The sequence below is a fragment of the Patiria miniata genome, unplaced genomic scaffold, assembly GCF_015706575.1.
Source record: "Patiria miniata isolate m_02_andy unplaced genomic scaffold, ASM1570657v1 HiC_scaffold_15, whole genome shotgun sequence".
In the NCBI taxonomy this organism is placed as follows: Eukaryota; Metazoa; Echinodermata; class Asteroidea; order Valvatida; family Asterinidae; genus Patiria; species Patiria miniata.
In genome coordinates, this window is record NW_024037053.1 from 554512 (window position 1) to 577377 (window position 22866).

General features: G+C 40.8%; 2 protein-coding genes across 2 annotated transcripts; both read left to right on the forward strand.

Annotated features, from left to right (window-relative positions):
- Positions 1 to 32: 32 nt before the first annotated feature.
- LOC119722306 (kelch-like protein 12) lies at positions 33 to 7266 on the forward strand. The gene is made up of 3 exons (XM_038192350.1): positions 33 to 329; positions 5023 to 5264; positions 5506 to 7266. The coding sequence occupies exons 2-3, from the start codon at positions 5046 to 5048 to the stop codon at positions 6916 to 6918; spliced, it is 1632 nt and encodes a 543-aa protein (XP_038048278.1). The 5' UTR covers positions 33 to 329; positions 5023 to 5045; the 3' UTR covers positions 6919 to 7266.
- A 3031-nt stretch (positions 7267 to 10297) lies between these two features.
- On the forward strand, positions 10298 to 20792 carry LOC119722309 (leucine-rich repeat protein SHOC-2-like). Its single transcript, XM_038192355.1, has 7 exons — positions 10298 to 10387; positions 11782 to 13083; positions 14037 to 14168; positions 15200 to 15343; positions 16166 to 16403; positions 16614 to 16748; positions 18425 to 20792. Exons 2-7 carry the CDS (start codon positions 11851 to 11853, stop codon positions 18586 to 18588), a joined length of 2046 nt encoding a protein of 681 aa, XP_038048283.1. The 5' UTR covers positions 10298 to 10387; positions 11782 to 11850; the 3' UTR covers positions 18589 to 20792.
- The last annotated feature ends 2074 nt before the right edge of the window (positions 20793 to 22866 follow it).

Below are 22866 nucleotides of genomic sequence, written 5' to 3' on the forward strand. Positions count from 1 at the left end.
ATGTAAGTATTTGCAGGAAATGGGAGGGCGAATCGGCCAGGATCCTCAGTTTCAACCGGAAAAATAACCGTTCAAGTGATAAATCTGTCACCATTGTTAATTGTTCGATCCCGTTACGCATTTAAGCTGGGCGAAACAATGGTCTTTATTAAATATTCTGTACACAAATTGACTTTTAACACGATCAAACATTTTTACAGTTTGGCTTTCTATAGCCCTACCGCGCTCGCTCGACCGCGCTCAAGTTGCATGTGCACGTCAGAGTTCCCCACGCAACGCAGTCACCCGGACGAGTGCATATAGTTGAAGAATTTCTGTAGAAAAGCGCAGTAAGTGAATTCATTTTAGCCAATATTTCAAAAAGGTAATTCTACCTCTGTCGGCCTATATCCTCAAAGCCTGCAAGGGATGTTTTTATTCAGTTATTGCCGGTATGCCGTTGCCTTACGCCGTATCGCCGCACTGGCGCCTTACTCATTGCGAATTGCGGGGGTTTTCCCAATCTGTCGGCACAAGTCAAGTTATTTGGACACGATGCAGAGAGAATGAAGCCTCATGCTGTTGTTTTTTAGGTTTCGATCCAACTCGGACCCAAACCAACTCGGACCCAAGCCAACTCGGACCCATGCCAACTAGGACCCACTACCAACTCGGACCCCTGCCAACTCGGACCCACTACCAACTCGGACCCAAGACCAACTCGGACCCACTACCAACTCGGACCCATGCATGACCAGCTCGGACCCATCGTTTTCAATCATTCGAAATCGTTTTCAATCATTCATTTCAAAAAGTTTGTCCACTTCTCATCTGTTATTACAGTGATGCTGTTTAGTATAAATTTTCATTGTAATTGTAAGGTAAATTATCTCATATCTGTATTGCAGCAGTATAACATTTTTAAGCGCATTAAAATGCTATTTTGAAATGCACTTTAACTTGAAGTGTAATTAATTATTTATTATTTTCATTTGTTTTCCATTAAAACATATTGCGCTTTAAAAGTTTAACCAATTGTTTATTTCATTAAAACATATTAATTGACATCGTTCACACCATCTTGCTAAATTTAACAGCAATTTATTTCAATTTTAATCCAAACTTCAACGTAACAAGTATACAAATTAAGAACAGATCTTCATAGAAAAATAAAATTGGAAAGTATGGCATTAAAACATAAACACTTTCAAACATAACATTATTAACTCAATAAATATAAGTAAACATAAGTCACTAAATAAAATAAATAAGATATAAAAACGAAGTCTATTCTAATCTCTATTTAAAAAAACCCCACATAAACACCATTGCATACACTGCAAGAAAAACGAAGGTTTCATATTAAACAAAAAATTTAAATCAAAAAATTATTAAAAGTTAAACAGATTCATAAAAAAATCCCACAAAATTCAAAGCCAGCATGTGAATTAAACAACAATTACATGAAATGAAAGGCCTAAATAGTTATTTCAAATTAATAACTTCCTCACTGAAACAAAATGTGCCACTTAAAACCACTTGTTACACAACAAAGGCCTGCAAAAACAAACAAGTAATTTATTTTTTACTGAAAATTATAGTCCTTTGAATTTCGTTTTGAAAAGAAAATCGAGATTTTGAAAAAAGCACGTATATATCAAGTTGTACAAATGACATATGAAATGATACGATATGCCTAACCTATACTATACGCTATTAATACCTCTTGGTTTAGCTTCACAGGTCACAGTTTCAAAAAGCTAAGCACGTTTAGTTTCATGGCGTTCAAAACGATGAGTGTTTAGCAACAGTATTTACTGTACGCATCATAAAATAGCGCTCCACACAGCCGCAATACAAGAAAACAACAAAACTAAAAGCCCCATTCTGCCCAATGTAATTACAGAATATCTTCACTTTATAAGCACTAACATTAAGATCACCTATAACTATAATCTCTGAAACTAAAATGATTGAGTCATTGTTGGGTCCGAGTTGGTCGTGCTTGGGTCCGAGTTGGTCGTGGGTCCGAGTTGGTAGTGGGTCCGAGTTGGTAGTGGGTCCGAGTTGGCGTGGGTCCGAGTTGGCATGGGTCCGACTTGGCATGGGTCCAACTTGGTTTGGGTCCGAGTTGACCTGATACCGTTTTTTACACCAATACTCAATTATCATTCATTGCAGATACGTTGGGGACAAACTTGAATATGAATTGAGACGAGAGTGAGAATCATTCCCATTTAATTGGGGGGAAAATAGTTTAGGTTACTAGCCGCTACTCACTAGTTTTACTAAATAATTAATAAAATAGTGAGGAGGGAAAGATTCCCATATCTGGCCATCACTTGTCACCCTGTGCACAAATCCTATGAGACTGGTCTGAAAATTTCTAAGTGTTTTCTCGGTAAATACTTCAATATTTTCCCTTCTAATTTTGACTTTCAAGGACATTATTACAACTTTTTGATGGTTAAAAAGAGAAAAAATAGTCATGGCCAGTTATGGGAATCTTTCCCTCAGGACATGCAGGAGAAATTGTGGAAATAATGTAGTAGACGCCACATCAGCGGTTGTGCACAAAGTCTATGGAGAGTCAAGATAATTTTCTAAGTATTTCCTAACAAAATTGAAAATGTTTCGCAGTCCCAGATTCATGTCTTTTCAACATTTTTGCAATGACTGGCCTTTATTGGTATGATATAGGAATACAAATGTGGCATCAGGTTGCAACATTCTTTCCAGAAATTGTTCATGACTGAACATGAGATTAATACTAATACTAATTTAAAAATAAATAAATAAATGAACCTATGCAAAAGTTTAAAACATATTGTGGAAATGAAGTTGAAAAGTTTTTAAGATTTAAGTTTTTAAGTATACTTATTGTTTGAAACTTGTTAAAAAAACTTGAAAAGTTAAAGGGGTCATGCAATGTATTTTTTTTTTAACCATAACCGCCCTGAATCCTTCAAAATCCTCTTTGCCAAAGTGGAGGAATTTGGAGTATTGAGGTTACATGGCAAAAGTGCGTTGCTGATTTCACTGGATTCACTTTGTCAAGGTCTTGGGCCAGACCTTGTGTTGTTTTTGTTCAGCCATGCATAAATATAGGCCTGGATTATGCTTGAAATCCTCTGAACTGCTCCAGGATGTCACTGGCCAAGCCTCAACATATTGATGTTGTGCCCATTCTTGAAAATCACGCATTCTCGAGAATGGGCATGCACATTCTCGAGAATGGGCGCGCATTCTTAAGAATGAGCGCCCATTCTTAAGAACGAGCACGCGTTCTTAAGAATGAGCGCTCATTCTTAAGATTGGGTGGGAATATCACGTGCACAATTTATGAATTTTGCCCAATCTTAACAAACATTGCACGACATAATTATGTTAAATGAATTGTATAGCGGTTAAAAGGGAAACAAATCATATAAAGAGGAAAGAAAATGTGCTATGCTTCTGTACTCGTATAACTACGATAATTTGAATCAAATTAAACCTGTTATTATTGCTTTCTTCTGCCCACTATGGGAAGTTTTATAATAACGGAGGACTGGGAACTAGTCTGGGAAGTGCTTTGTTTAGGCTAGACAAGTTACAAGTCCCTGCATGTATCATATGCGTGCCACGAAAAAAAAACGATGTCAAGAAGCTGCCAAAATTGCTCTTTTGACTAGATAGAATCCAGCTCTGCGACGTTATGGTGGGATGTGAACAATAAATTGGTGGCAATTTAAATGGGAAATAGCATTAGCACTATGGGATGTCGCAGTATTCATTCTCATTCTTCACATTCTTCATTCTTACGCCCCCCCCCCCCCCCCCCGCTTTTATTATCCCAAAACTCAGAATTCTTTGCACTATTATTATTATGTCTCTTATCCCCCCCCCCCATATCAATACGCCTTTACTTATCATATCCACTCTACTTTTCAGCGCCTTGCGTTGCAACAGTATAATTATTGAGAATCAGTGAACGAGGATTCAGCTAGACTTGCCAAGCGCAGCCGGTGCTCGGCATCGACAAGACCGTTATCTTGTCGCGCAGTCTCAAGAATGTGCGCTCAATCTGGAAGAGTTATTTTTTGCCAAGATTGAGCAAGGATCCAGTTGCACATTCTCAAGAATGTGCATGCCCATTCTCGAGAATGCGTGATTTTCAAGAATGGGCACAACATTGACAGTCACTGCCGCAGGATTTTTCAGGATTCAGGCAGTGGTCACCCCTCCACAGACCATATTCAAGAAATAATGGAGGAATTTGCAGGATTGGGGCTACATCCCAGCTAAAAAGGCCTAGGGAGTTAGGGTTAATTAATGCAGTTCTTGAAAATGCACCTTTGTGTCCCATTTAACCTTATTTCAATTTTTATTGTGCCATTTTCAAGGGTGTTTTGGTGTCTTTTTGCTTTTTATGCTAATGTACTTTCCATATTCATGAGCAGAAGTGTGATGTCATTGCAGGCACAAACCTGAGTGTGCAGTTATTTCAGTACCAAAAGTTGCCAGAATTTTGAAAAGTTTGCTGTCGTAAATGTTTTTTCTTTGGTAATTCGTTTTTGTGTCAGTACACGCAGTGGTCGATTTCGAGGTGTTTTAAACTTTGGCTATGTGCATGTACAATTTTGCCTGTGCATGTAAACACTTTTGTTTTTCAGCCCATTTTCAAGGAAAACTCTCAGTTGTGCGTGTAACTTTTATTTTCTAAAGCCCAAACTTTTCTCACTGATGTTTTGAATGAACAAATTTTTGGGTTTGCAATTTGAAAAGAAAACCCCAAAATTGAACAGTGTCTCGCTGAAATGACATCACAGCAACAGCGCCCTCAATTGTCTGGAAAAGCATGGACAATTTGTAATGCATAGAGAAGTGCACTTTTCAATCAAATTAACCAAAAAGGGATGTCAAATAGTTTTCAAACATTTAAGAGAAGTAGAAAGTTGTACAAAACAAGTTCCTAAGAAAAGTTCATTTCATGGACCCTTGAATGATTTACCGTTTACATTATGAATTTGAATAACAGACAATTGTTGGTTTATTTTTCAGGAGCAGCGCATCAGATTGCAACCATGATGTTTGACGACTATGATGATTATGTTGACGATGATGATGATGAGTACTTGTACGAAGCTGGCTCAGACGATGACGATTATTTCATGAACCGAGATGGCGCCATCCTATACGACTGCTACGACGATGCCTTTGATCGTATGCAAGTCATGGTTGTTCCCGGATCGTCTTCTCGGGATCTCCTGAAAATGGAAGGATCCCAAAAGGACGAAGCCAAGGTATTTCACAGTGATGCTAGTGGTGACAAAAATCATAGTAATGATGTCACAGGTTTTAAATGACAGTGACAAAACAATGACAAAAAAGATAGTGTTGACATTATGATGACAATACAATAATAGCATGTGGGATGATTGGGGTAAGATCATACATGACACAATTTTTGTGGTGACGAGTTGAAGAGGATTTTCAATTTGTGTCCAACTTTATGCAGTTTATTCTCTTTCAATTTGTACACAGAATGAGCTTTCCAAGAACAAGGGCCTCGTTGCAGATAACCTTACTGGGTTCCTCAACAGCCCGAAATACAGCGATGTGACACTGCAAGTTGGCTCGCATCAATTCCACGCTCACAAAATCATACTTTGCTCCTGGAGCGAGGTGTTCCACAAGATGTTCACAGATCCGACCTGGACAAGCGCTCGGAGGGGCGAATCCAACGGCCCTGGCCCGCAACTCCAGGTGCTGGTAGAGCCCGAGGATTGCGTGGACGTCTTCCAAGTCTTTCTCAAGTTCATGTACTCTGAAACGGTGGCCTTGACCATGGCGAGCGTTTTCCCCGTCCTCACCCTGGCCGATAAATACCTGGTCCAGGAGCTGCGTGACGCCTGCGAAGACTTCCTGCTGGAAAAGGTCTCTGGTATCAGTGGCGAGGAAGCCACAAGAGCCCACGCCGAAGCAGAGAGACTCAATCTAACAAGGGTACAGGAGCAGTGCATCAGGATTCTTGAAGCCAACATCAATTACCTGAGTGAGAGTTGTGTCCAGAGCATGCCAGCCGAGCTGCTCCTGAGGCTGCTTGACAGCTCCAATCTTGTAGTCGACAATGAAAAAGACGTCTACAATGTAGCGCTGCAGTGGCTGAATGCAGAGGGGCAACAGGCGGCACGGAAGGAGCACGCGGAGGAGATTTTCTCTCTGATCCGCTTCCCGCACATACCTTCTGCCAAACTGAAGGACCTTGTAGACACGCCATTGCCGACGTTTCTTCAGCCAGATTTCCAGGCCAAAGTTACAGAATTGGTTGCGAAGGCTTTTGAATGGCGAGCCCTGGCGGCAGAAGAGGCCTACACCGTCATGGAGGATGACTTTGTTCAGCCGCGCCTGTACCAGAACCAAGCCTTCTCCCTGCAGTCGACCACCAGCTTCATGAACAAGGTTGTGTCGGAAACCTTTCGCAAGCTGATCCTGTCCATGGAAGAGCAAGATGATTACTACCACAACAAGCTGAGCTTCCGGGTGGCCATCCGGGCCGAGAAGAACGTCTACAAGTACGGCAAGGGCGCGTGGGAGGTCAGCGCGGTTCCCGTCAAGGACACGAGCTCCGACCGCTGGGGTCTCAGCTACAACATCCAGACGAGTCAAAACATCGGTTATCCGTACCGCGTTGCCATAGTGACTCGACTGACGGAGGAGGAAGAAGTGGATGTGAATCCTGTCATCACGGTGCATCATGGGAATGTTGAGGGGAAGTTCACCCTCAAGGTTCCAGCACCCCTTCTGAATCTTAGCGAGAAGCCCAGCAAAGTCTGGACCAGAGTTGTGGCCTTCATGGAATCCAAGAGTGGTGCCTCAATACCAGAATCCAAGATGGTACCAATGCCGGTATATCCCAATATAGGACCAAGGGCGTTATATTTGCCTGATGTCTAAAAGAAAAGTACGGACTGTACTCCGCCGAGCACTTGTTGCCAAATCCTCCCATTGTTTAATTTCTTTGCAGTAGTTCCAAAAAAGTCACTTATGGAACGAATGTTTAAGTCTCTTTGGGGTCATACTTTTAAAGAATCAGAGCATTTAAAACAGTGTCCCAATATTGGCACCAGACAGTGCATAATAATTTGGCATAAATATGATCATTTAAGATTTAAGACCATACCCCATACTGCAGCGTTTGATCCCAAAGCTATTGAATGCTTCAAAGTCAGAATCAGAGGGCCCAATTTCATAGTGCTGCTTAAAGCTACAGTCCATCATTTGCAGCTATCCAAAAAGTTACTAACGTAATTATTGTTGAAAAACATACTTGATTGAAAGATAGTAAGGGAACTAAAGTAAACTCCCTGTGAAGTTATTCTTTCTGGAACGATGTCATTTTGAAAGAATCAACGAAAGAAGGCTTTTCCAATGATTCCGTTAGTACTTCGGGTTTTTTTTATTCGGCAAAGCGCGGGAAAGCTTTGACACAACGCACAAGCGTGCGTTGTTGCTATAATTCATTGGATTAGTGCGCGACATCGCGTAGCTGCAATCGGCTCAGTGAGAACGTGTCTCGGACGCTGAATTCAGGCCCTATTCAAAATATGATTCATCAACTTTTGATTTGAAATGGAGATCCTAGAATGTTGTTTTACTCAAAATACATGTATACAGCTGAAGCTGAGCGGAACTTCATCAGGTTAGTTGTTCAGCACCCTTATTTAGATTTTGATCACTTTTGTTGCTTCAAACGAACAAAATACACAAAATACAAATTTATGATGGATGGACTGTACCTTTAACAGTTAGCAGAAAAGTTGTGCTTGCTATAGCAGAAAATCCTGCTGAGCTTAACCAGTTCGTGCTGGGATTATTTTGACAAGAACAGAACGCTGCGTGTTAATCTGTCATGCATTCCGAGTACCACAATACCTTTGCGTGTATACACGTCATCTGTCGCAAACTGGTTAAGTACTGTTTCATGGCGTGGATGTGCTAAGAGTTGTGCGTGCACGGGGATTTCTATTGTTAAGTCAGTGATTTTAAACAATTTTTTCCTTCAGGGTAAAGCATGCTTTTGCTGCGCTTACTGCTTAGTCTTTATGAAATACGCAGAGGCTCTGTTAGAACAAAATAGGATGTTAAGCAGCACTATGAAATTGGCCCTGAGTTTCATCCTTGGTTTTAAAATTATGCTTGCTTGTAGTAGCTCGTAGTCAAGATCAAACTTTTGTTGTCTTTATTCAAGATGTGTGCTCATTCCATTTCACGATTTACGATTTATTAGAAAATTCATAGGTATTCTTTCTGTTTTTCCTACAAATAACACCGATAATCTGTGTCTTGTGGCCAGATAGATCTCAGATGGCCAGATTATTAATGTGGGTTTTTTTTCACTTCAATTATCAACAATAAAATTGGAGACAAAAAATAAACCACAGATGCAATTTACAATGTACATGTACATCCAAATTTGTTGGTCACGTCAAGTCGGGCTACTAGAAACAGGATGTCTTTTTTTTGGGGGGGGGGGTGTTTCTAACCATAACCTTTATGCATAAATATTGGTGAGAAAATTAGCGATTGTTTCAAAAACTTTTACTCAGAAGCCCTCTGGAAAAGATTGCAGAGGGTGAAATGGATTGCCATAGAAACCCATCTATACAGAAAAAGATCAGTTTAAAGGGAATATACAACATTTGCTTTTACTGTAATTTTCAGAAATGGATAGATTTGGGGGTTAGTATTTTATAGTAAATATTGTTACACTGACTTGTTTGAAGTTTTGTGTTCGTAGATGCTGGAAAAACCAAGAAAAACAATCATGTCCCTGTAGTCTGGTTCCCTGACCCCCCACATAAGATGAAACAATTTATTGACATCGGGGATTTGTAAGGTCATGGAACCAGTCTAGCTGGCTTGTACCCATTCATAGGTGTGTAATCGATTGCAAACAAAATGTGGACTAACTAAATATGGTCAATTTGGGGTTGTATTTGAAAAAAGCCAGTTTATTTCCAATGCTGGTCGGCCGACCAGCGTTGGAAATTGATACAAAAATACCACTTTTCTTGAAATTGACAGGACACCAGGTGCCTTGATTTTACAGGATGCTTTAGACTCATTCACTAACAGTCCAGTAAGGTATTTCATAATACTTTGGTAGTTTTAGTTTTTGATGTTTGCAAATGTTGTATATTCCCTTTAAGCAGTGTTACTAAATTTAAAGATCAAGATGTACAATGTATCTCCCTTTAAACCATTGAAATTTGTTTTCATTATAAGAAAGTATCGATTAGTTTAATGTACTTTATCAGAAAACAGTGATATCAAGACAATGACTGAAGTGTTTCTCTAAAAAGACAAACTATGTTTCAATGCCTTTTGTCTTACAGTTTAATAGTGTTGGTTTAATGCTTTTGAAAGTTGTGAGATCTTCATTATGACCATAAATTTACATGTACAACGATGGGACTTTTGCAGATCTGTTTTGTACTCTTTAGGCCAAATTAAAAAAACAAACATGTTTAGCGTCCCCGCACGCTTCCTTTTTGGTGGCAGCCTCTTTTTTTTTCCTTTTCTTTCTTAAACGAATATGTTTAACAGTGACATCATTCTGGCCTCTTTATCTGAGGCATCTAGCCCATATTAAGCTGGTATGTCATTTCCTGAGTCCAAGTGGCGGCCATCTTGAAAAAAAAGCTGGCGGCCATCTTGAAAAATAGCAGGACTCTAAACATGTTTTTTTTTATTTGGCCTTATTGTAACCCCTTGTATTCCCTTTCTGTTATATAGATATGTTATAATGTGCTTACTTCAGTACTAAAGTATAGGCTGCATTTAACATTTTTATCTGCCCTTGTTGACTGAAAAACTAGTTGAACATCGGAGACAATAAAAACAATTCTGTTTAAAGATGTTTTTGTTTTGCTTAATTGTTGTGTCAAAGGTTTGGTTTCATTTACTGGATTTTATTTGACAACATGGAAAGATTTTTCATGAGGAAAGAATGAGGCAGAAAATAAGATGTGGAGGAGGGATTATATTTTATCACAAAGGGGGAGGGGTAAGTTGGAAAAGATGCATTCAATAATGTTCTAAAGAATGAGGTATTTTAGTCATAAAAAGGCGGCAGAAAAAAAGCATGACATTGACCATAAAAGGACTTTGTTTACAGTGATCCCACTAAAGTCAAAAGAGTATTTCTTGTCCATGGTTAAATATTTCCAAAACTTTCTGCTCGGTATGTCTGGTCAGTGGTGGCAACTAGCAAACGACCGACTTAGTGCAAGTTTATTTTGTGAATCTTTTATTGCCAATGGAGGGCGCTATACATTTCTTTTCGATCGTGATCTCTACATCGTGTGTTCGCGGGACTTTTCGAAGAATTACATCTTTTCCGTGATTTTTACAGTTCGTCAAGGTATGATCGAGCTTTAAACTAGGTAAAAGTGTTGCGTTACAGAAAGATGAGTGTAATCAGATCCTTTATAATGTATGACTTTTATTCTAGGTTATAAAAATTGTCCAATAAAAAGTGATAACTGTAATGGTTGGCATGGTTGGGCAAGTGACACGATCACGAAAGACACAATCACTTGCAATTGTGATATGTGTTGAGTATCGCAGAGAGAACCCCAAATTCGCGCAACCAACTTTCTCGGCGCTTATCTCTTTGCCCGTAATAATAGGAACCGACGTCAATCGGACGTTCATGTTCGACCTTCGCATCGGCTTTCTTCTCTGTGCAATTCCATTACTTAGAAATTAAAAGATTTTTTCCTGGAAGTATTTATTGCCGGGCCGTTAAATTCAAACTTTACCTTATTGAATGGCCCACAAAACTCATAAACAAATTGCTACGAGTACGAGTTCCCAATAAGTTTCGCCGTCCAACCCTGGCCCTGAAATGTAAAGACAACTTTGTTCGGCTTTCTTTTAGTTTTAACAACAAAGGACGTCATCAGATTTACGGAGCACGAAAAGTAACGTGCGCCTTATCAATTATCATGTTATTTATTTACCATTATTCATGATCTGTTTTGCCGAGATGCCGATCTCAGCACTTAGTTGTTTGTTGGAATGAATATGCTTTAAATTAGAATTTATTTCTGTAGGAATAAGACCTAATCGTATTGTTTGATACATCCAAAAATACTAGTCCGAAAATTTGGGACTCTCAATACTTTTTTGCAAAATCAAGACCTATTCGACCCATTCTTTGTTCAGCACAAGGAGTGTATGTCAAGAAGTACCAGACGGATTTTAGGGGCAAAATGTACAGCGTTTTTTTAAAGCACATGTTTGTTGTTGCATATCGAGTATGTTGTTTTTTGTTTGAAATCATTATAGTTTTGGCAAACGTTGGCACATCCTTGTTTGCAATTTCTCTGCTGACTTTGTAATGCGAAGGTAATTTCAAGATTCATGCAATGATGGTACACTCCAGAGCTGGTTTAAAGTGGAGCTAGCCTTTTACAACAACCATTTGGGTGGAGCTTGCTAGCTCCGGAGCTATTTTCAGAGATAGCCCTCCCCCTGAACGACCGCTGAGTGAACTGGTCATGTTGATTTTCAATCCTGCTTGGGCCAACATTTTGATTGGGTTTTCAGTGGTTACTCACATAGGTTTCCCTGAAATATTCCGGGTTTTCCTCCCAGTCATATTTCCTTAAGTCTCCTTCCTCATCTTCTACCAATTGACCCCATCGGAGATTAATTGAAAACTTTTGTGGGCTATCCCTGCTGAGTGCCAATGTGCCAAATAATAAAATGTAAAAGTGAAAGTTATTGATATTTATTTATGTATCCTTGCAGATTTGGGAGTCTTGTTTCAGTGTCACTACTTGAGAATCCAAAAAGGATACAGGCAGATTGTCATTGGAAATGATGGAGGATGAGCACAGAGATCAACAGAATGGCAGAACTATTTGCCAGACGTTGGACCTCTCCTCCACCAATCTTGCTGCGTTTTCCGTTAGCAAAGCCAACTTGGAAACCTGCTCCAATCTCATCTTGGACTACAACGACCTTTCCGTTTTACCTGAGGATGTCGGAGGAGTGCTCCAGGGCCTCCGTGTGCTGTCCTTGACCGGCAACCAACTGGAGAAACTTCCTAGTTCTCTCGGGAAACTTGAAAACCTGAAGGAGCTATCGGTGTCGGAGAACAGCCTGACGTCTCTGCCCAAATCCCTGGCGACTCTGAGTAGCTTAACGGTGCTGAAACTGGTCGGGAATAAACTGAAGGAGCTCCCAGAAGAGTTTGGAGCTCTCAAATCCCTGAGGAGATTAGAACTGGACGAGAATCGGTTGACGGCGCTTCCTGAATCCTTTGGACTCCTTGAGAGCTTGGAGGTTTTGGAAGCTGGGGATAACTCACTGGAAGCACTCCCTTCAAACTTTGGATTGCTAAAATGTTTAGAGATACTAAACTTGAGCAGTAACCGTCTAGCAACCGTGCCCGCGACATTTGGATCACTGCCTTCCTTGCGATGGGTAGATCTATCTGGTAATAAATTGACCGAGCTGGTGGACAAATTTGATTCATGCTGTTGCCTTGAAAAGCTCTTTCTCACTGGTAATAGGTTGAGCACCCTTCCAGATTGGATCGGGAAGCTTCCAAAGCTGCAGGAAATCAGCCTCAGGGATAATCAACTGAAACACAAGCCGCTGCCTGAATCGTTTGGTGAAAGCAGCCAGGAGGGTCTAACGTACTTGGACATGTCCGGGAACTTCATTACAGAGCTTCCGTCCACGCTAGGGTTGCTGACCCGACTAGATTTCCTCCATCTCGGAAGTGTAATTGGGGTTCTGGAGCGACAGAACTTCCAGAACGGGAACTGGATCGAGAGGCTTCCGGACAACTTTGGCAACCTGACCCTTTTGCGGGAACTCAGGGCCGAGGAGAACCAACTGAGCTCTCTGCCGGAGAACTTTGGCGAGCTGCTCTCCTTGGAGTTCTTGGACCTGGGTCAGAACATGCTGAGAAGTCTCCCAGACTCCTTTGGCAACTTGAAGAAGCTTCGGGTGTGCCTGCTGTCCAAAAACAATATCCAGGTGCTACCAGAAGAATTTGGAAACTTGGACGGGCTTTTAGATTTACGATTGGATAGCAACAGAGTAAGGAAGGCCTCATATTTTAGTTTGTTCAGAGGTGCCACTTTCAGGTTTTAACCTGAATTTTGGGGTTTTTTCTCTTTTCTCCAAAAATGTGACAAATGAAAAGTGTTGAATTTGTGCTGAAACATTCAGAAAACACATTTTTGAAAGGGGGTAAGGGTAGTTTGAGGTTTTGTTGTGCGTGTTTCCGGCTTTTATTCATATATTGGTGGCTTCTCTGTTTGTTTTAAAACTGTAATTAAGTATTCATAATTCTATCACAATTACCGAAAGATTTGGGGTTTTTTGGCCGTATTAAAAAATACACATTTTTGTGCTAGTCAACATATTGTACAGAGTAAACTAAAACTTTTCGTTGTATATTGTGGCTTATTGAAACCAAAAAGCATTCAAAACTTGCATCGATGTGTTTGTGAAGATGCATTTTGACAACACTGACATTCCATGTGGTTTGATAGAGAGTCGGATATACTACATTATTAAGTATTAACACTCTCAAACAAGAAATTCTGGATGAAAAGTTAATCAAGTCTGAGCCTAATTGCTTTATAGAAGGTGGTCCATATTTTGTTGACAATGGGAATTTCAGCAATCAATCAAATGATTTAGTGCTTTAATGGCAGTGATGTAGTGCCTTGGTGCTCGGCCTTGGCCTTAAGGCTCGATTTTAGGGCCTTGGGGTTTGAGGACAAAAGCCTGGCTCTTGGCCTTGAGGGCAAAGCCTTGGCCTCGGCCTTGGCCTTGAGGCTCAAAGCCTCGGCCTTGGTCTTGGATGATAGGGCCTTTGCCCCAGCACTGTTTAACGGGGAATCAGCAACTCAGACGCCCTGTGTTTCAGTGTTAGGCAAGTTTGAAAACCTAATTTTCAACTCGAGCCCCATTGGTGTATAATGCAAGTCTAGCTGATTGCCGTCTGATATCTCTGGCATTTGTTGTTTTGTATTCCGAACCAGTTGACAGGGTTACCAGACTCCTTCAACCGACTCACCAACCTGGAAACCCTGGACCTGTTTGACAATCACCTGACCGAGCTGCCCAAGGTGCTGAACTACCTGGACAAATTACAGCGGTTGGATCTCGACGAGGTATCATTCACAGCTTGACCTTTGACCTACTGTTAGGCTTGCACCCGTTCACGGATGTGTGACCGATTGTAAACACAATGTGGACTAACTAGATTTGGTAAAGTGGGGGCAGTATTTGAAAAATGTTTTTTTTTTTTTCCAACGATGGTCAGCTGACCATCTTTGGAAATTCATACACAAAAAAAACACTTTTCTTGAAAAATGACAGAACGCCGGGAGCCATGATTTCACCGGATGCTTGAGACTATTATTCACTTACAATCAAGTAAGGTATTTCATAATAATTTGGTAGTTTTGTTTTTGAGGTTGTGTATTACCTTTAAGGAAAGTGTGTCGACCTTGATTGAATTTCCTTGGGAGCGTACAGAAAAAAATTCTTCCGGGGATGGGGAGAAGAAGATATTTCACACACAAAAAAAAATCTAGAAATCTGAACAGCAAAGGCTCCCTTTTCCTAGAGGCTGACCTTCTTCAAGACTTTTCGGCTTCATGTGACGACTGCTTGAATTCATGTCAAGACATTACTTCATATCAGAGGGAAGCAACAAGATCTTATCACATTCAACAAAACTAAAATGATTGTGCTTCATTTTTTGTGTGGGATCTAGCAAAGTGTAGCTTGGGCCTGTCCAGTTTTCAAAAGAGTACGCCAGTTAAAATTTGCGTGCGGTGATCGATATTAATTATTATTGACCGCTAAGTGTTTTAAAGTAGGTATTTTGTAAGAGTCAAGGGCTTAATAACCTGTTGAACGGATGTGAACAATAAACCAATGTCAACTAAATAAAGTGTGATCTGTCAACATAATGCGCTGCAACTTTACGATTTAAAGAGCATCACAGTCGTGTGTGTGTGTGTGTGTATGTTTTTTCTTTGAATATTCAAACTGGCAAAAAGCTAATTTGAATAGTGGGTTGATGATCGAATATTCAAGGCAGCCGTAGTTGTAGCAAGGTCAAATTTGTTGAGTCTCTAGAAAGGGTAATTTAAAAAAAAAATTGTTTATTCTATTTTTTTTTTCCTCTCGCTAGAATGATTTTGACATGCCAGCCATATCCGTGCCAAACTTCACCAAGCCCAACCGGTACCCATCCGCAGGAAAATCACTCACCAGCAAAAACTGGCGGACAAAGATACGACCAGACGAGCTCATATGTTCACAGAAGACCACAGAGGTTAGTGTTTTAGACTTAAAAAAAACAGATGCTATTTTGAGTGCAAGTGGAACATGGAACAATGTTGTGTGTCTGTGTCCCATATGCCACAAGAGACGAAGGCCGAGTGGCATATTGAACACGGACACACTACATTTTCGGTGATCTTGTAGTGTAGGGCCCGGTTCCTATAAGGGAACAAAATCCACTTTAAAATTATTGGACCTACCAAACTAGTTGGCGACATTCTCAATAAACAGGTATGTCATAGATACATGTAGAGGGCAGGGTTTTGATTTTTGAGGGAAATTTGGGGGTAAAATGACGATGACAGCGCGGTGACAACACGCAACCCGAAAATAAAGATGGCGATCACTGCGTGATGTACCGTGAGCATGCACGGCGCGCTGAATCGCAAGGCACAAACCGTGCAGGAAACTCGTGATTTCTACCCCAAGAATCTGTTCAAAATTGCAAAACGGATGTCATTAGAATTGAAAAAAATCTGCTTTTGATTGTAAAGGTGATTTTTGAGCAATAAAAAACAGTTTTGACTCTAATTTGATCAAGACAAAACAGGGGCCCTACACTTCACGATCGCCACATTTTCCGTGTTCTACGAGCACACCCATACAGTGTGTACGTAAGCACACCCATATGTACAGTAAGTACGAGTGCGGATAACGCTTGAAGACGATTAACAATTTTGTTGTACCTCTTTGGAATTTGGCATATTCAGGACCTTTTATGTTTTATTGTTTGCACTTAATAAAGTTTGTTCAAAGTTTGTGATAAATTATAGAAAAGAACCGCAAAAATATTTGTCTAAATGTTGAATCGCAGGTTGCAGAATCAGAAGTTAAGAAGGATACCGATGAACAAACTCCAAAAATTAAATGGACAAGTGTCCTCGCCCAGGCATTATGCAAAGGGACATCCATGTGGCAGTCACACGAGGGCGCCAGCACCAGAAAATTCAGCGGCAGTGAGTCACCCGAGGAGTCAGACTCGCGGCAGTCTCGCGGAAGTAGGGCGACTTACTCCTCCTACAGTGATGACGATGACTTGGCAGATCTGGATGGTACGTAACTGTAAACCAAAATTATTCAAAAGAACCATCATTGGAAATTGATACACAAAGTCCACCTTTCCTGAGAATGACAACAAACCGGGTGCCATGATTTCACAGGAGACTATTATTCACTTATAGACAATTTAGGTATTTTATAATAATTTGGTAGTTTTGTTTTTGACGTTTGCGAATGTTGTATATTACCTTGAATTAATGTAGATGATGATTGCGATCTTCCGGTAAGCATCCCAGATGATCAACAAAGTGATAGCGCCCTCTCTCAGCCAACAGGGGAGATGATGGTTACCTCTGAAGAAAACTGGGACGAGGAACTTGAGGATGTCTCCTGTTATGGTAAGAATCTTAAAGAAGTCTTGGTCTTAGGCTGGATTTTGAGTTTGTGGCCCTAAGGCCCATCCGGTTCATTAGTGTGAGGTCATCTAAATTCAACCACACAGTGTAGCATAGCCCAAATGGAACCTGAAGTTAACACAGCTCAAGCGTTTAACCAAAGGGCGCTAGTAACCAGTGGTGCGCGCGTGAATGACGTTTTTACTAACGAACCGGATTGTAGACACGTGCTACTGCTGTACCAAACTCAATTAATTTGACTTTTAAAAAATCTGCACGGTTATAGCATGACGTTTCGATCCATTTGACTCAGCAAATTGAGTTTGGCATGGCACCATCCTGTGGCTCGACAGGGCCGTCACTCTATCGTCATTCCAAAGGGCAATGGCACAGCACTGTTCTAAACACCGTGCCATTGCCGTTCCCAGCTCAATTCAATTCGACGTTAGGGCAAACAGTTTAGGAATGCACATGCTCACAATACCCTCTCTCGCGTCCGCATCACAGGAAGTGAAATTGTCGCAAATATTTTCGTCGCACTAAATGTTCACTGAACTGCTTGAACCGCTTTAACCTGGCCAGTTGCTCCAGATGTATTAAGGTCGACTATTTGAGCAAGTGCTGTGCTGTGGACGAGCTATTACCGCTCTCATATCAATTAAGTTTGGCTCAGCAGTAGGACAGCGTCTAGAACAGGCCTTCTGCAACCAGTCCTTATCCCTGGCTAGTGTGGTCAAGCTGCCACAGAAGTAGAGGTCACTATCAATGAGATGAATCAAATCCAATCTTTGGAACTTCAGCACTAGGACCTGCAAGATACCAAGCATGCCTTTCATGACACCACATGACTGAGTGGGGCACTGTGGTCCAATGGTTAAAGTGTTCGACCTTTGTGCCATGGTACGTGGGTTTGAATCCTGATGAGGAACATAGTGCTTGTGTTCTTGGGCAAGACACTTTACCACAATAGGAGAACAAAGACCAAGTCAAGTGCAATTCATTGGGTGTGTTCGATTAGCTCACCCGGGTCGACTTGGGTAAAGGTAAACAGGTTAGCCACGACAGCCACGCCGATCACATGCTCAAATGCAGGCCATCATGTTCCTCACGTGACGTCCGTGGCCGTAGCCGTTGACAAAATGCCTGCTTCGGACTGAGTCTTACTTTGAAATCTACTGCTTTTCCATCAATCACAAGCGTAACAACGTCAGGCTGGAATTATAGCTTCTAAAATCACAATGAGATCAATAAATAATAAATTTTAGACTTCAAAATAAAGTTGATGTTTGGTTCCACTTGATCTTTAATTCCCGCTGACCGGCCGCCGTATTTGTCCCTTTCTTGGAATGAACAACGCATGCGTGTGACGTATTTTCAGCACTGACTCTGCTCCACGAGAAGGGTCTGCGGCGGCTGACCCGGGTGAGCACAGAGAATGACGTCAGAGCTATTCGAACGGCACGGGGTTAACCCATGTCGACCTAGTTAAACAAGCTGACAGGACTGTAGTGGGGACTGCCAGTTCCCCCACTTGCTGAAAATCCTTCCCCCTATAAATCCTGTCTCTCCGGGCAATTTTCCCAACTTGTTATTTGCCTTAGATTGACCCATGAGCGATCCAGTTTCAACTCTCGTTCCTTTTGTCTGCTTAGTGATCGTTCTTGTACCTGTTGTTTCAGAACACGACAGGATTTATCAACATCCTCTGAACGGTCTACACAAGCCAGAAAGCCTTGATCCTTCCTTCGCATTCACTCCTTCTGACGGCCACGCTATGAATCTGCCAAGTCCGTGCATCAACGCCGATGCGGAGGAGGGGCAGTTTGATGACGCTGATGAATAACCATGCGACAAAAGAATCCCTCTGGTACAAACCAAATCGGTTGACCTACCCTTATTTTTCATTATTTCGTTCTTTCTTTAGCCATGTACAGGGTGCCCCCCCCCCCAAAAAAACCTTTGAACCCTCAAAGCGCCCTCTTTTTCACAGCTATTAAAAAATACATATTTGAAAAGTATAGTTCATCAGCTTTTCAACAATGAAAAATCTTCCAATCGGGAAAATATTTATTTGGGTATGGCCAATTCAAAAAAAGTGCCGATTGTTCATTTTGTCCACGGTCAATAAATTGTCATTTATTACGAATATAATGGATTTGGGGTGAAGTAGTTTTGCTTTCTTTAATTTTCTAATCATTCTTTTTTTCTTTTCTTTTTTGGGTTTCTTTTTTAGTTTTCATTTTTTGCAACAATGGTCCTTTTTCTTTTTTGATGGAGTCCTGAAAAGGACTGTTTGGTTAACTTCTTAGATGTTTACTGTGCTGCTCTGCCCTCTACTTGGTAGCCTCTTTCACGGATGCAAGTTTCGGCCCATGTTTTTATCATGGCAGTCAAATATCAGTCACCGTGGACAAAATGAAAAATCGGCACTTGGTTTCAATTGGCCGTAACTCTATTAACCCGCCTATGGAAAATTGCATTGTTAGCCTGGTTATTACTTGGGTCAATATTGGTCAAGACCCCCTTTGGTTTGTACACAGTATGCCAGGAGGTGAAATTTTTACCTCACGCATGTTGTACTCAAGCAACTGCACACACATGAGATATGCTTTGAATATCCTGGGTAGCGCTGCCAAAGTTCCCAAGATTGGATTTGATTTATCTTGTTGATAGCCACGGCAGCTGATGCTGGCACATTGTGTCTGTGCATCTCTTTTGAAATAATGTACCGATTTCAAATTTCAGTAAACATGTTTCAGAATCTCGACGAAGTAGTCCAGGTCAAAGGTCATTCGAGATGAAATCGCTGATGTGATGTTATACGATGTTATGCAAATGCCCATTCTGCTTGTAACACATGAGCGTCCCTGTGCATTCATGCACCTTGGATCAGCATTTTATCCCCTATGACTCGTGACCTATATCATTGTGCGCATGCGCGGTTGAAATATCAACCTGGCTTATCGGGACAAATAGAACTTTAAAATGGCACTTTTCTGTTCATTTTTGTAGTAATTTTTCGTATACTCAAAAGAGAGTCATAAGTACTTGAGTTGTAAAAACAGTTTTTAAGAAAAAGCAAAATGACTTTTTCACCTTTCAAAATGTTGCTGCTTAAAAGTAAGCGGGAGTGTTTCATGTTTTTAATAAATTCATATTTTAACAAAAAATATTCACTTGTATTTTTATACCAGCGATTGTATATGCAAACATGAAAAAGTCTCATTGTTTTCTCATATTTTTTTCATATTTTGTTTTTGAGTTAGTTAGTTCATTGTAAGTAAAAATTTTGAAGACATTTGTTCATGATCAACATTATTTTGCAATAGAATAATTTGAGCAATATTACTTTTGTGATTGTTTTTGTCATAAACAGTATATTTGACAGTTTACCTCAGGCAAAATGAGACGAGCTATGCAGTGTTAACCATAATTATTGTTAAGACCAAAGTGTAGCATCGTCCAAACTATAGTTGGAACATGCATTACTACAGTTGGGGCAATTGCTGTAGTTGGCATAACTATCATTTGCAGTGTGTGGAACTTTCTCTAATGCTCTAAGTGTGACGTCATTTAGAACCAGAAATTGTAGTGCAAACGAATGGAGTACGCGCGCGTCTTGGTTCACGGGCTGAATCACGTGCTAATGTCTGTCACACATATTTTGTGCGCGTGACGTATTCACTTCGGTACTTCATTGTCCAGTTTTTAGTCGGTCACACGTGTTCTTGTTTTCTTGTTTTTTTTCTTGATTGTTGTCTCTTGATGGATTTTGCTTTCTTCGCCAACGCTTCAGGGCAGGTGTGCAACTTATAGTGCTTTCACTTTTCCCACCCTACCTGATCCGTTTTGTTTAATAATAATAATGATAATAATAATTTACAAAGTTGAATATTATTTTCTAATCATTGGACCTTTCAGAGTTTTAAATGTTGAATTTTATTTGGACTCAATTGTTTCAGTACTGTAATTGCTTTTGGCGGGATTCGTTGTGGAATGTGATGAAATTATTTTACCAACACGAAAATAAAAGTGTTTTCCGAATGATTCCTTGGCCCACTTTGCTGCTTTTCTTGAGCATGTTGTGTACAACCCAAGGGGCCAACATATAGGCCTGTTTGCACCTGACTGATTGATTGACTAACCGTCACTTTGTGACATAAGCCCTGGCCAATTTCATAGAGCTGCTTAAGCACAAAGTTTGCTTAAGCCCAAAATAAACTTGCTTAATATAATCAGGATACCGGTCAAAACGCCATGCGATGTACATTGCTTGTGACTGGTATTTAGCTGTTGTTTACTTAGTGTAACAATCGCATGGAGTTTTAGTGGGTAACCTGATTATATTAAGCAAGTTTTATTTTGCGCTGAAGCAAATTTTGCGCTTAAGCAGCTGTATGAAATTGGCCTCAGCTGTGTTGGCTGGTGAAGAGAGCCTGGCTTTAAAGGAGTATTTAACATTTGTTTTTGCTGTAATTTTTTTTGGAATGGATAGATTTGGGGGTTTGGTATTAATAGCAAATATTGTTACACTGACCTGTTTAAAGTTTTGTGTTCGTAGATGCTAAAAAAACACAAGAAAAAAACAATCACTTTCTTGTAGTCTGGTTCCCTGACCCCACTTCAGATGAAACAGAGCGATTTGTAGACGTCGGGTAATTGTTAGATCAGGGAACCAGTCTAGATATCGATGGCATGTACCCAGTCACAGATGTGTAACCATTTAAAAACATAATGTGGACTAACTGAACTTGGTAAATTGGGGGCAGTATTTGAAAAAAAAAGCCTGTTTTTGTTTTTCTAACGATGGTCGGCCGACCATAGTTGGAAATTGATACAAAAATTGCACATTTCTTGAAAATATCAGCACACCAGGTGCAATGAATTTACAGGATGCTTGAGACTGTCAATCACTCAGTCCAGTAAGTGTTTCATTATAACTTGGTAGTTTTGTTTCTTGACATTTGCAAATGTTGTATATTGCATTTAGATCTGACCCATCGATGTAGAAACCACCAGTGCGCGAGAACCAGTCTGATTTGATTGAATATAATTTTATGCACTCTAGCTTGTACGGGCTTGGTGAAAGTAAAAGTGGATCCATTTTACTAAAAAAGTGTACTACAATCAATGTAGCAATTGCTAAAAATATGAACGCGTGTACAAACATGGTTTTGAACTGTGAGCCACTTTTGTTTTGAGATGAAAATTGACAGCTAAAAATGTGGGACCATGTCTAGCCTTTCGAACCTCAAAAAAATGCACAAAGTTGGTTGAATGCTCCTTCTTTTTTATTTCAACATGCATCAAAATCGATTTAAATTTTAAAGGAATTTCAGGGGTTAAATGCACAGATTGCAACAGCAACAAATGTAATTTACTATCGAGGTGCGGCGGTCCGCAAACCGAGCACGTGGACCGCAAAACGCTGATATTTTCTGCGGTGCAAGGTTCACGAAGCGCGGGCGCAAATATGCGCCGATAGCATGCACAGACGTGTCACCGCTCCGTGTACCGAGGAAACGGAGTAATCTTTGCTCGTGGCTCTCCCATTCAAGTCAACACCCAGGACCCATGATCGTTATCTGCGAAATGGAGGTATTTTCCAACGTTGCAGTATGCACGATCTACGCTCAGGAACCAACTGAAAATTGACGCATATTGCAGTTTCCGCCCGATCGCGCTCCCCGCGCCGTCCCTGCCGTGCTCCGCGCTATAAGCAATGGAGCGGAGCACCGCCGCTTTGCTCCGCTCTGCTCCGCTCAGAAACACGTAAATGACCACATTTGTACATAAAGCACCGACAGGCTCCGCACAACAGGAAAGAAGAGAAATTGCGGATCCTCTTGCACCGCACAGAAACACGTAAATAGCCATATTTCTTACACGATCCGCAGCGGCTCCACACAAGAGAAAACAAAAGAAATTGCGGATCCAACACTCGCACAGATCTGTCCATTATCGAGTTTCAACGCACGCGGTGCACGCAACCGTTGTATCATGTGTGGTCTATGGAGCGTGTGACCGCGTGCCAAGTCGTCCGTGCACCGACCGAATGGCAGTAATTTCAGCAGTAAACTTTAATGGAAAACACAATCACACTCGTTTTCCTGACAATACC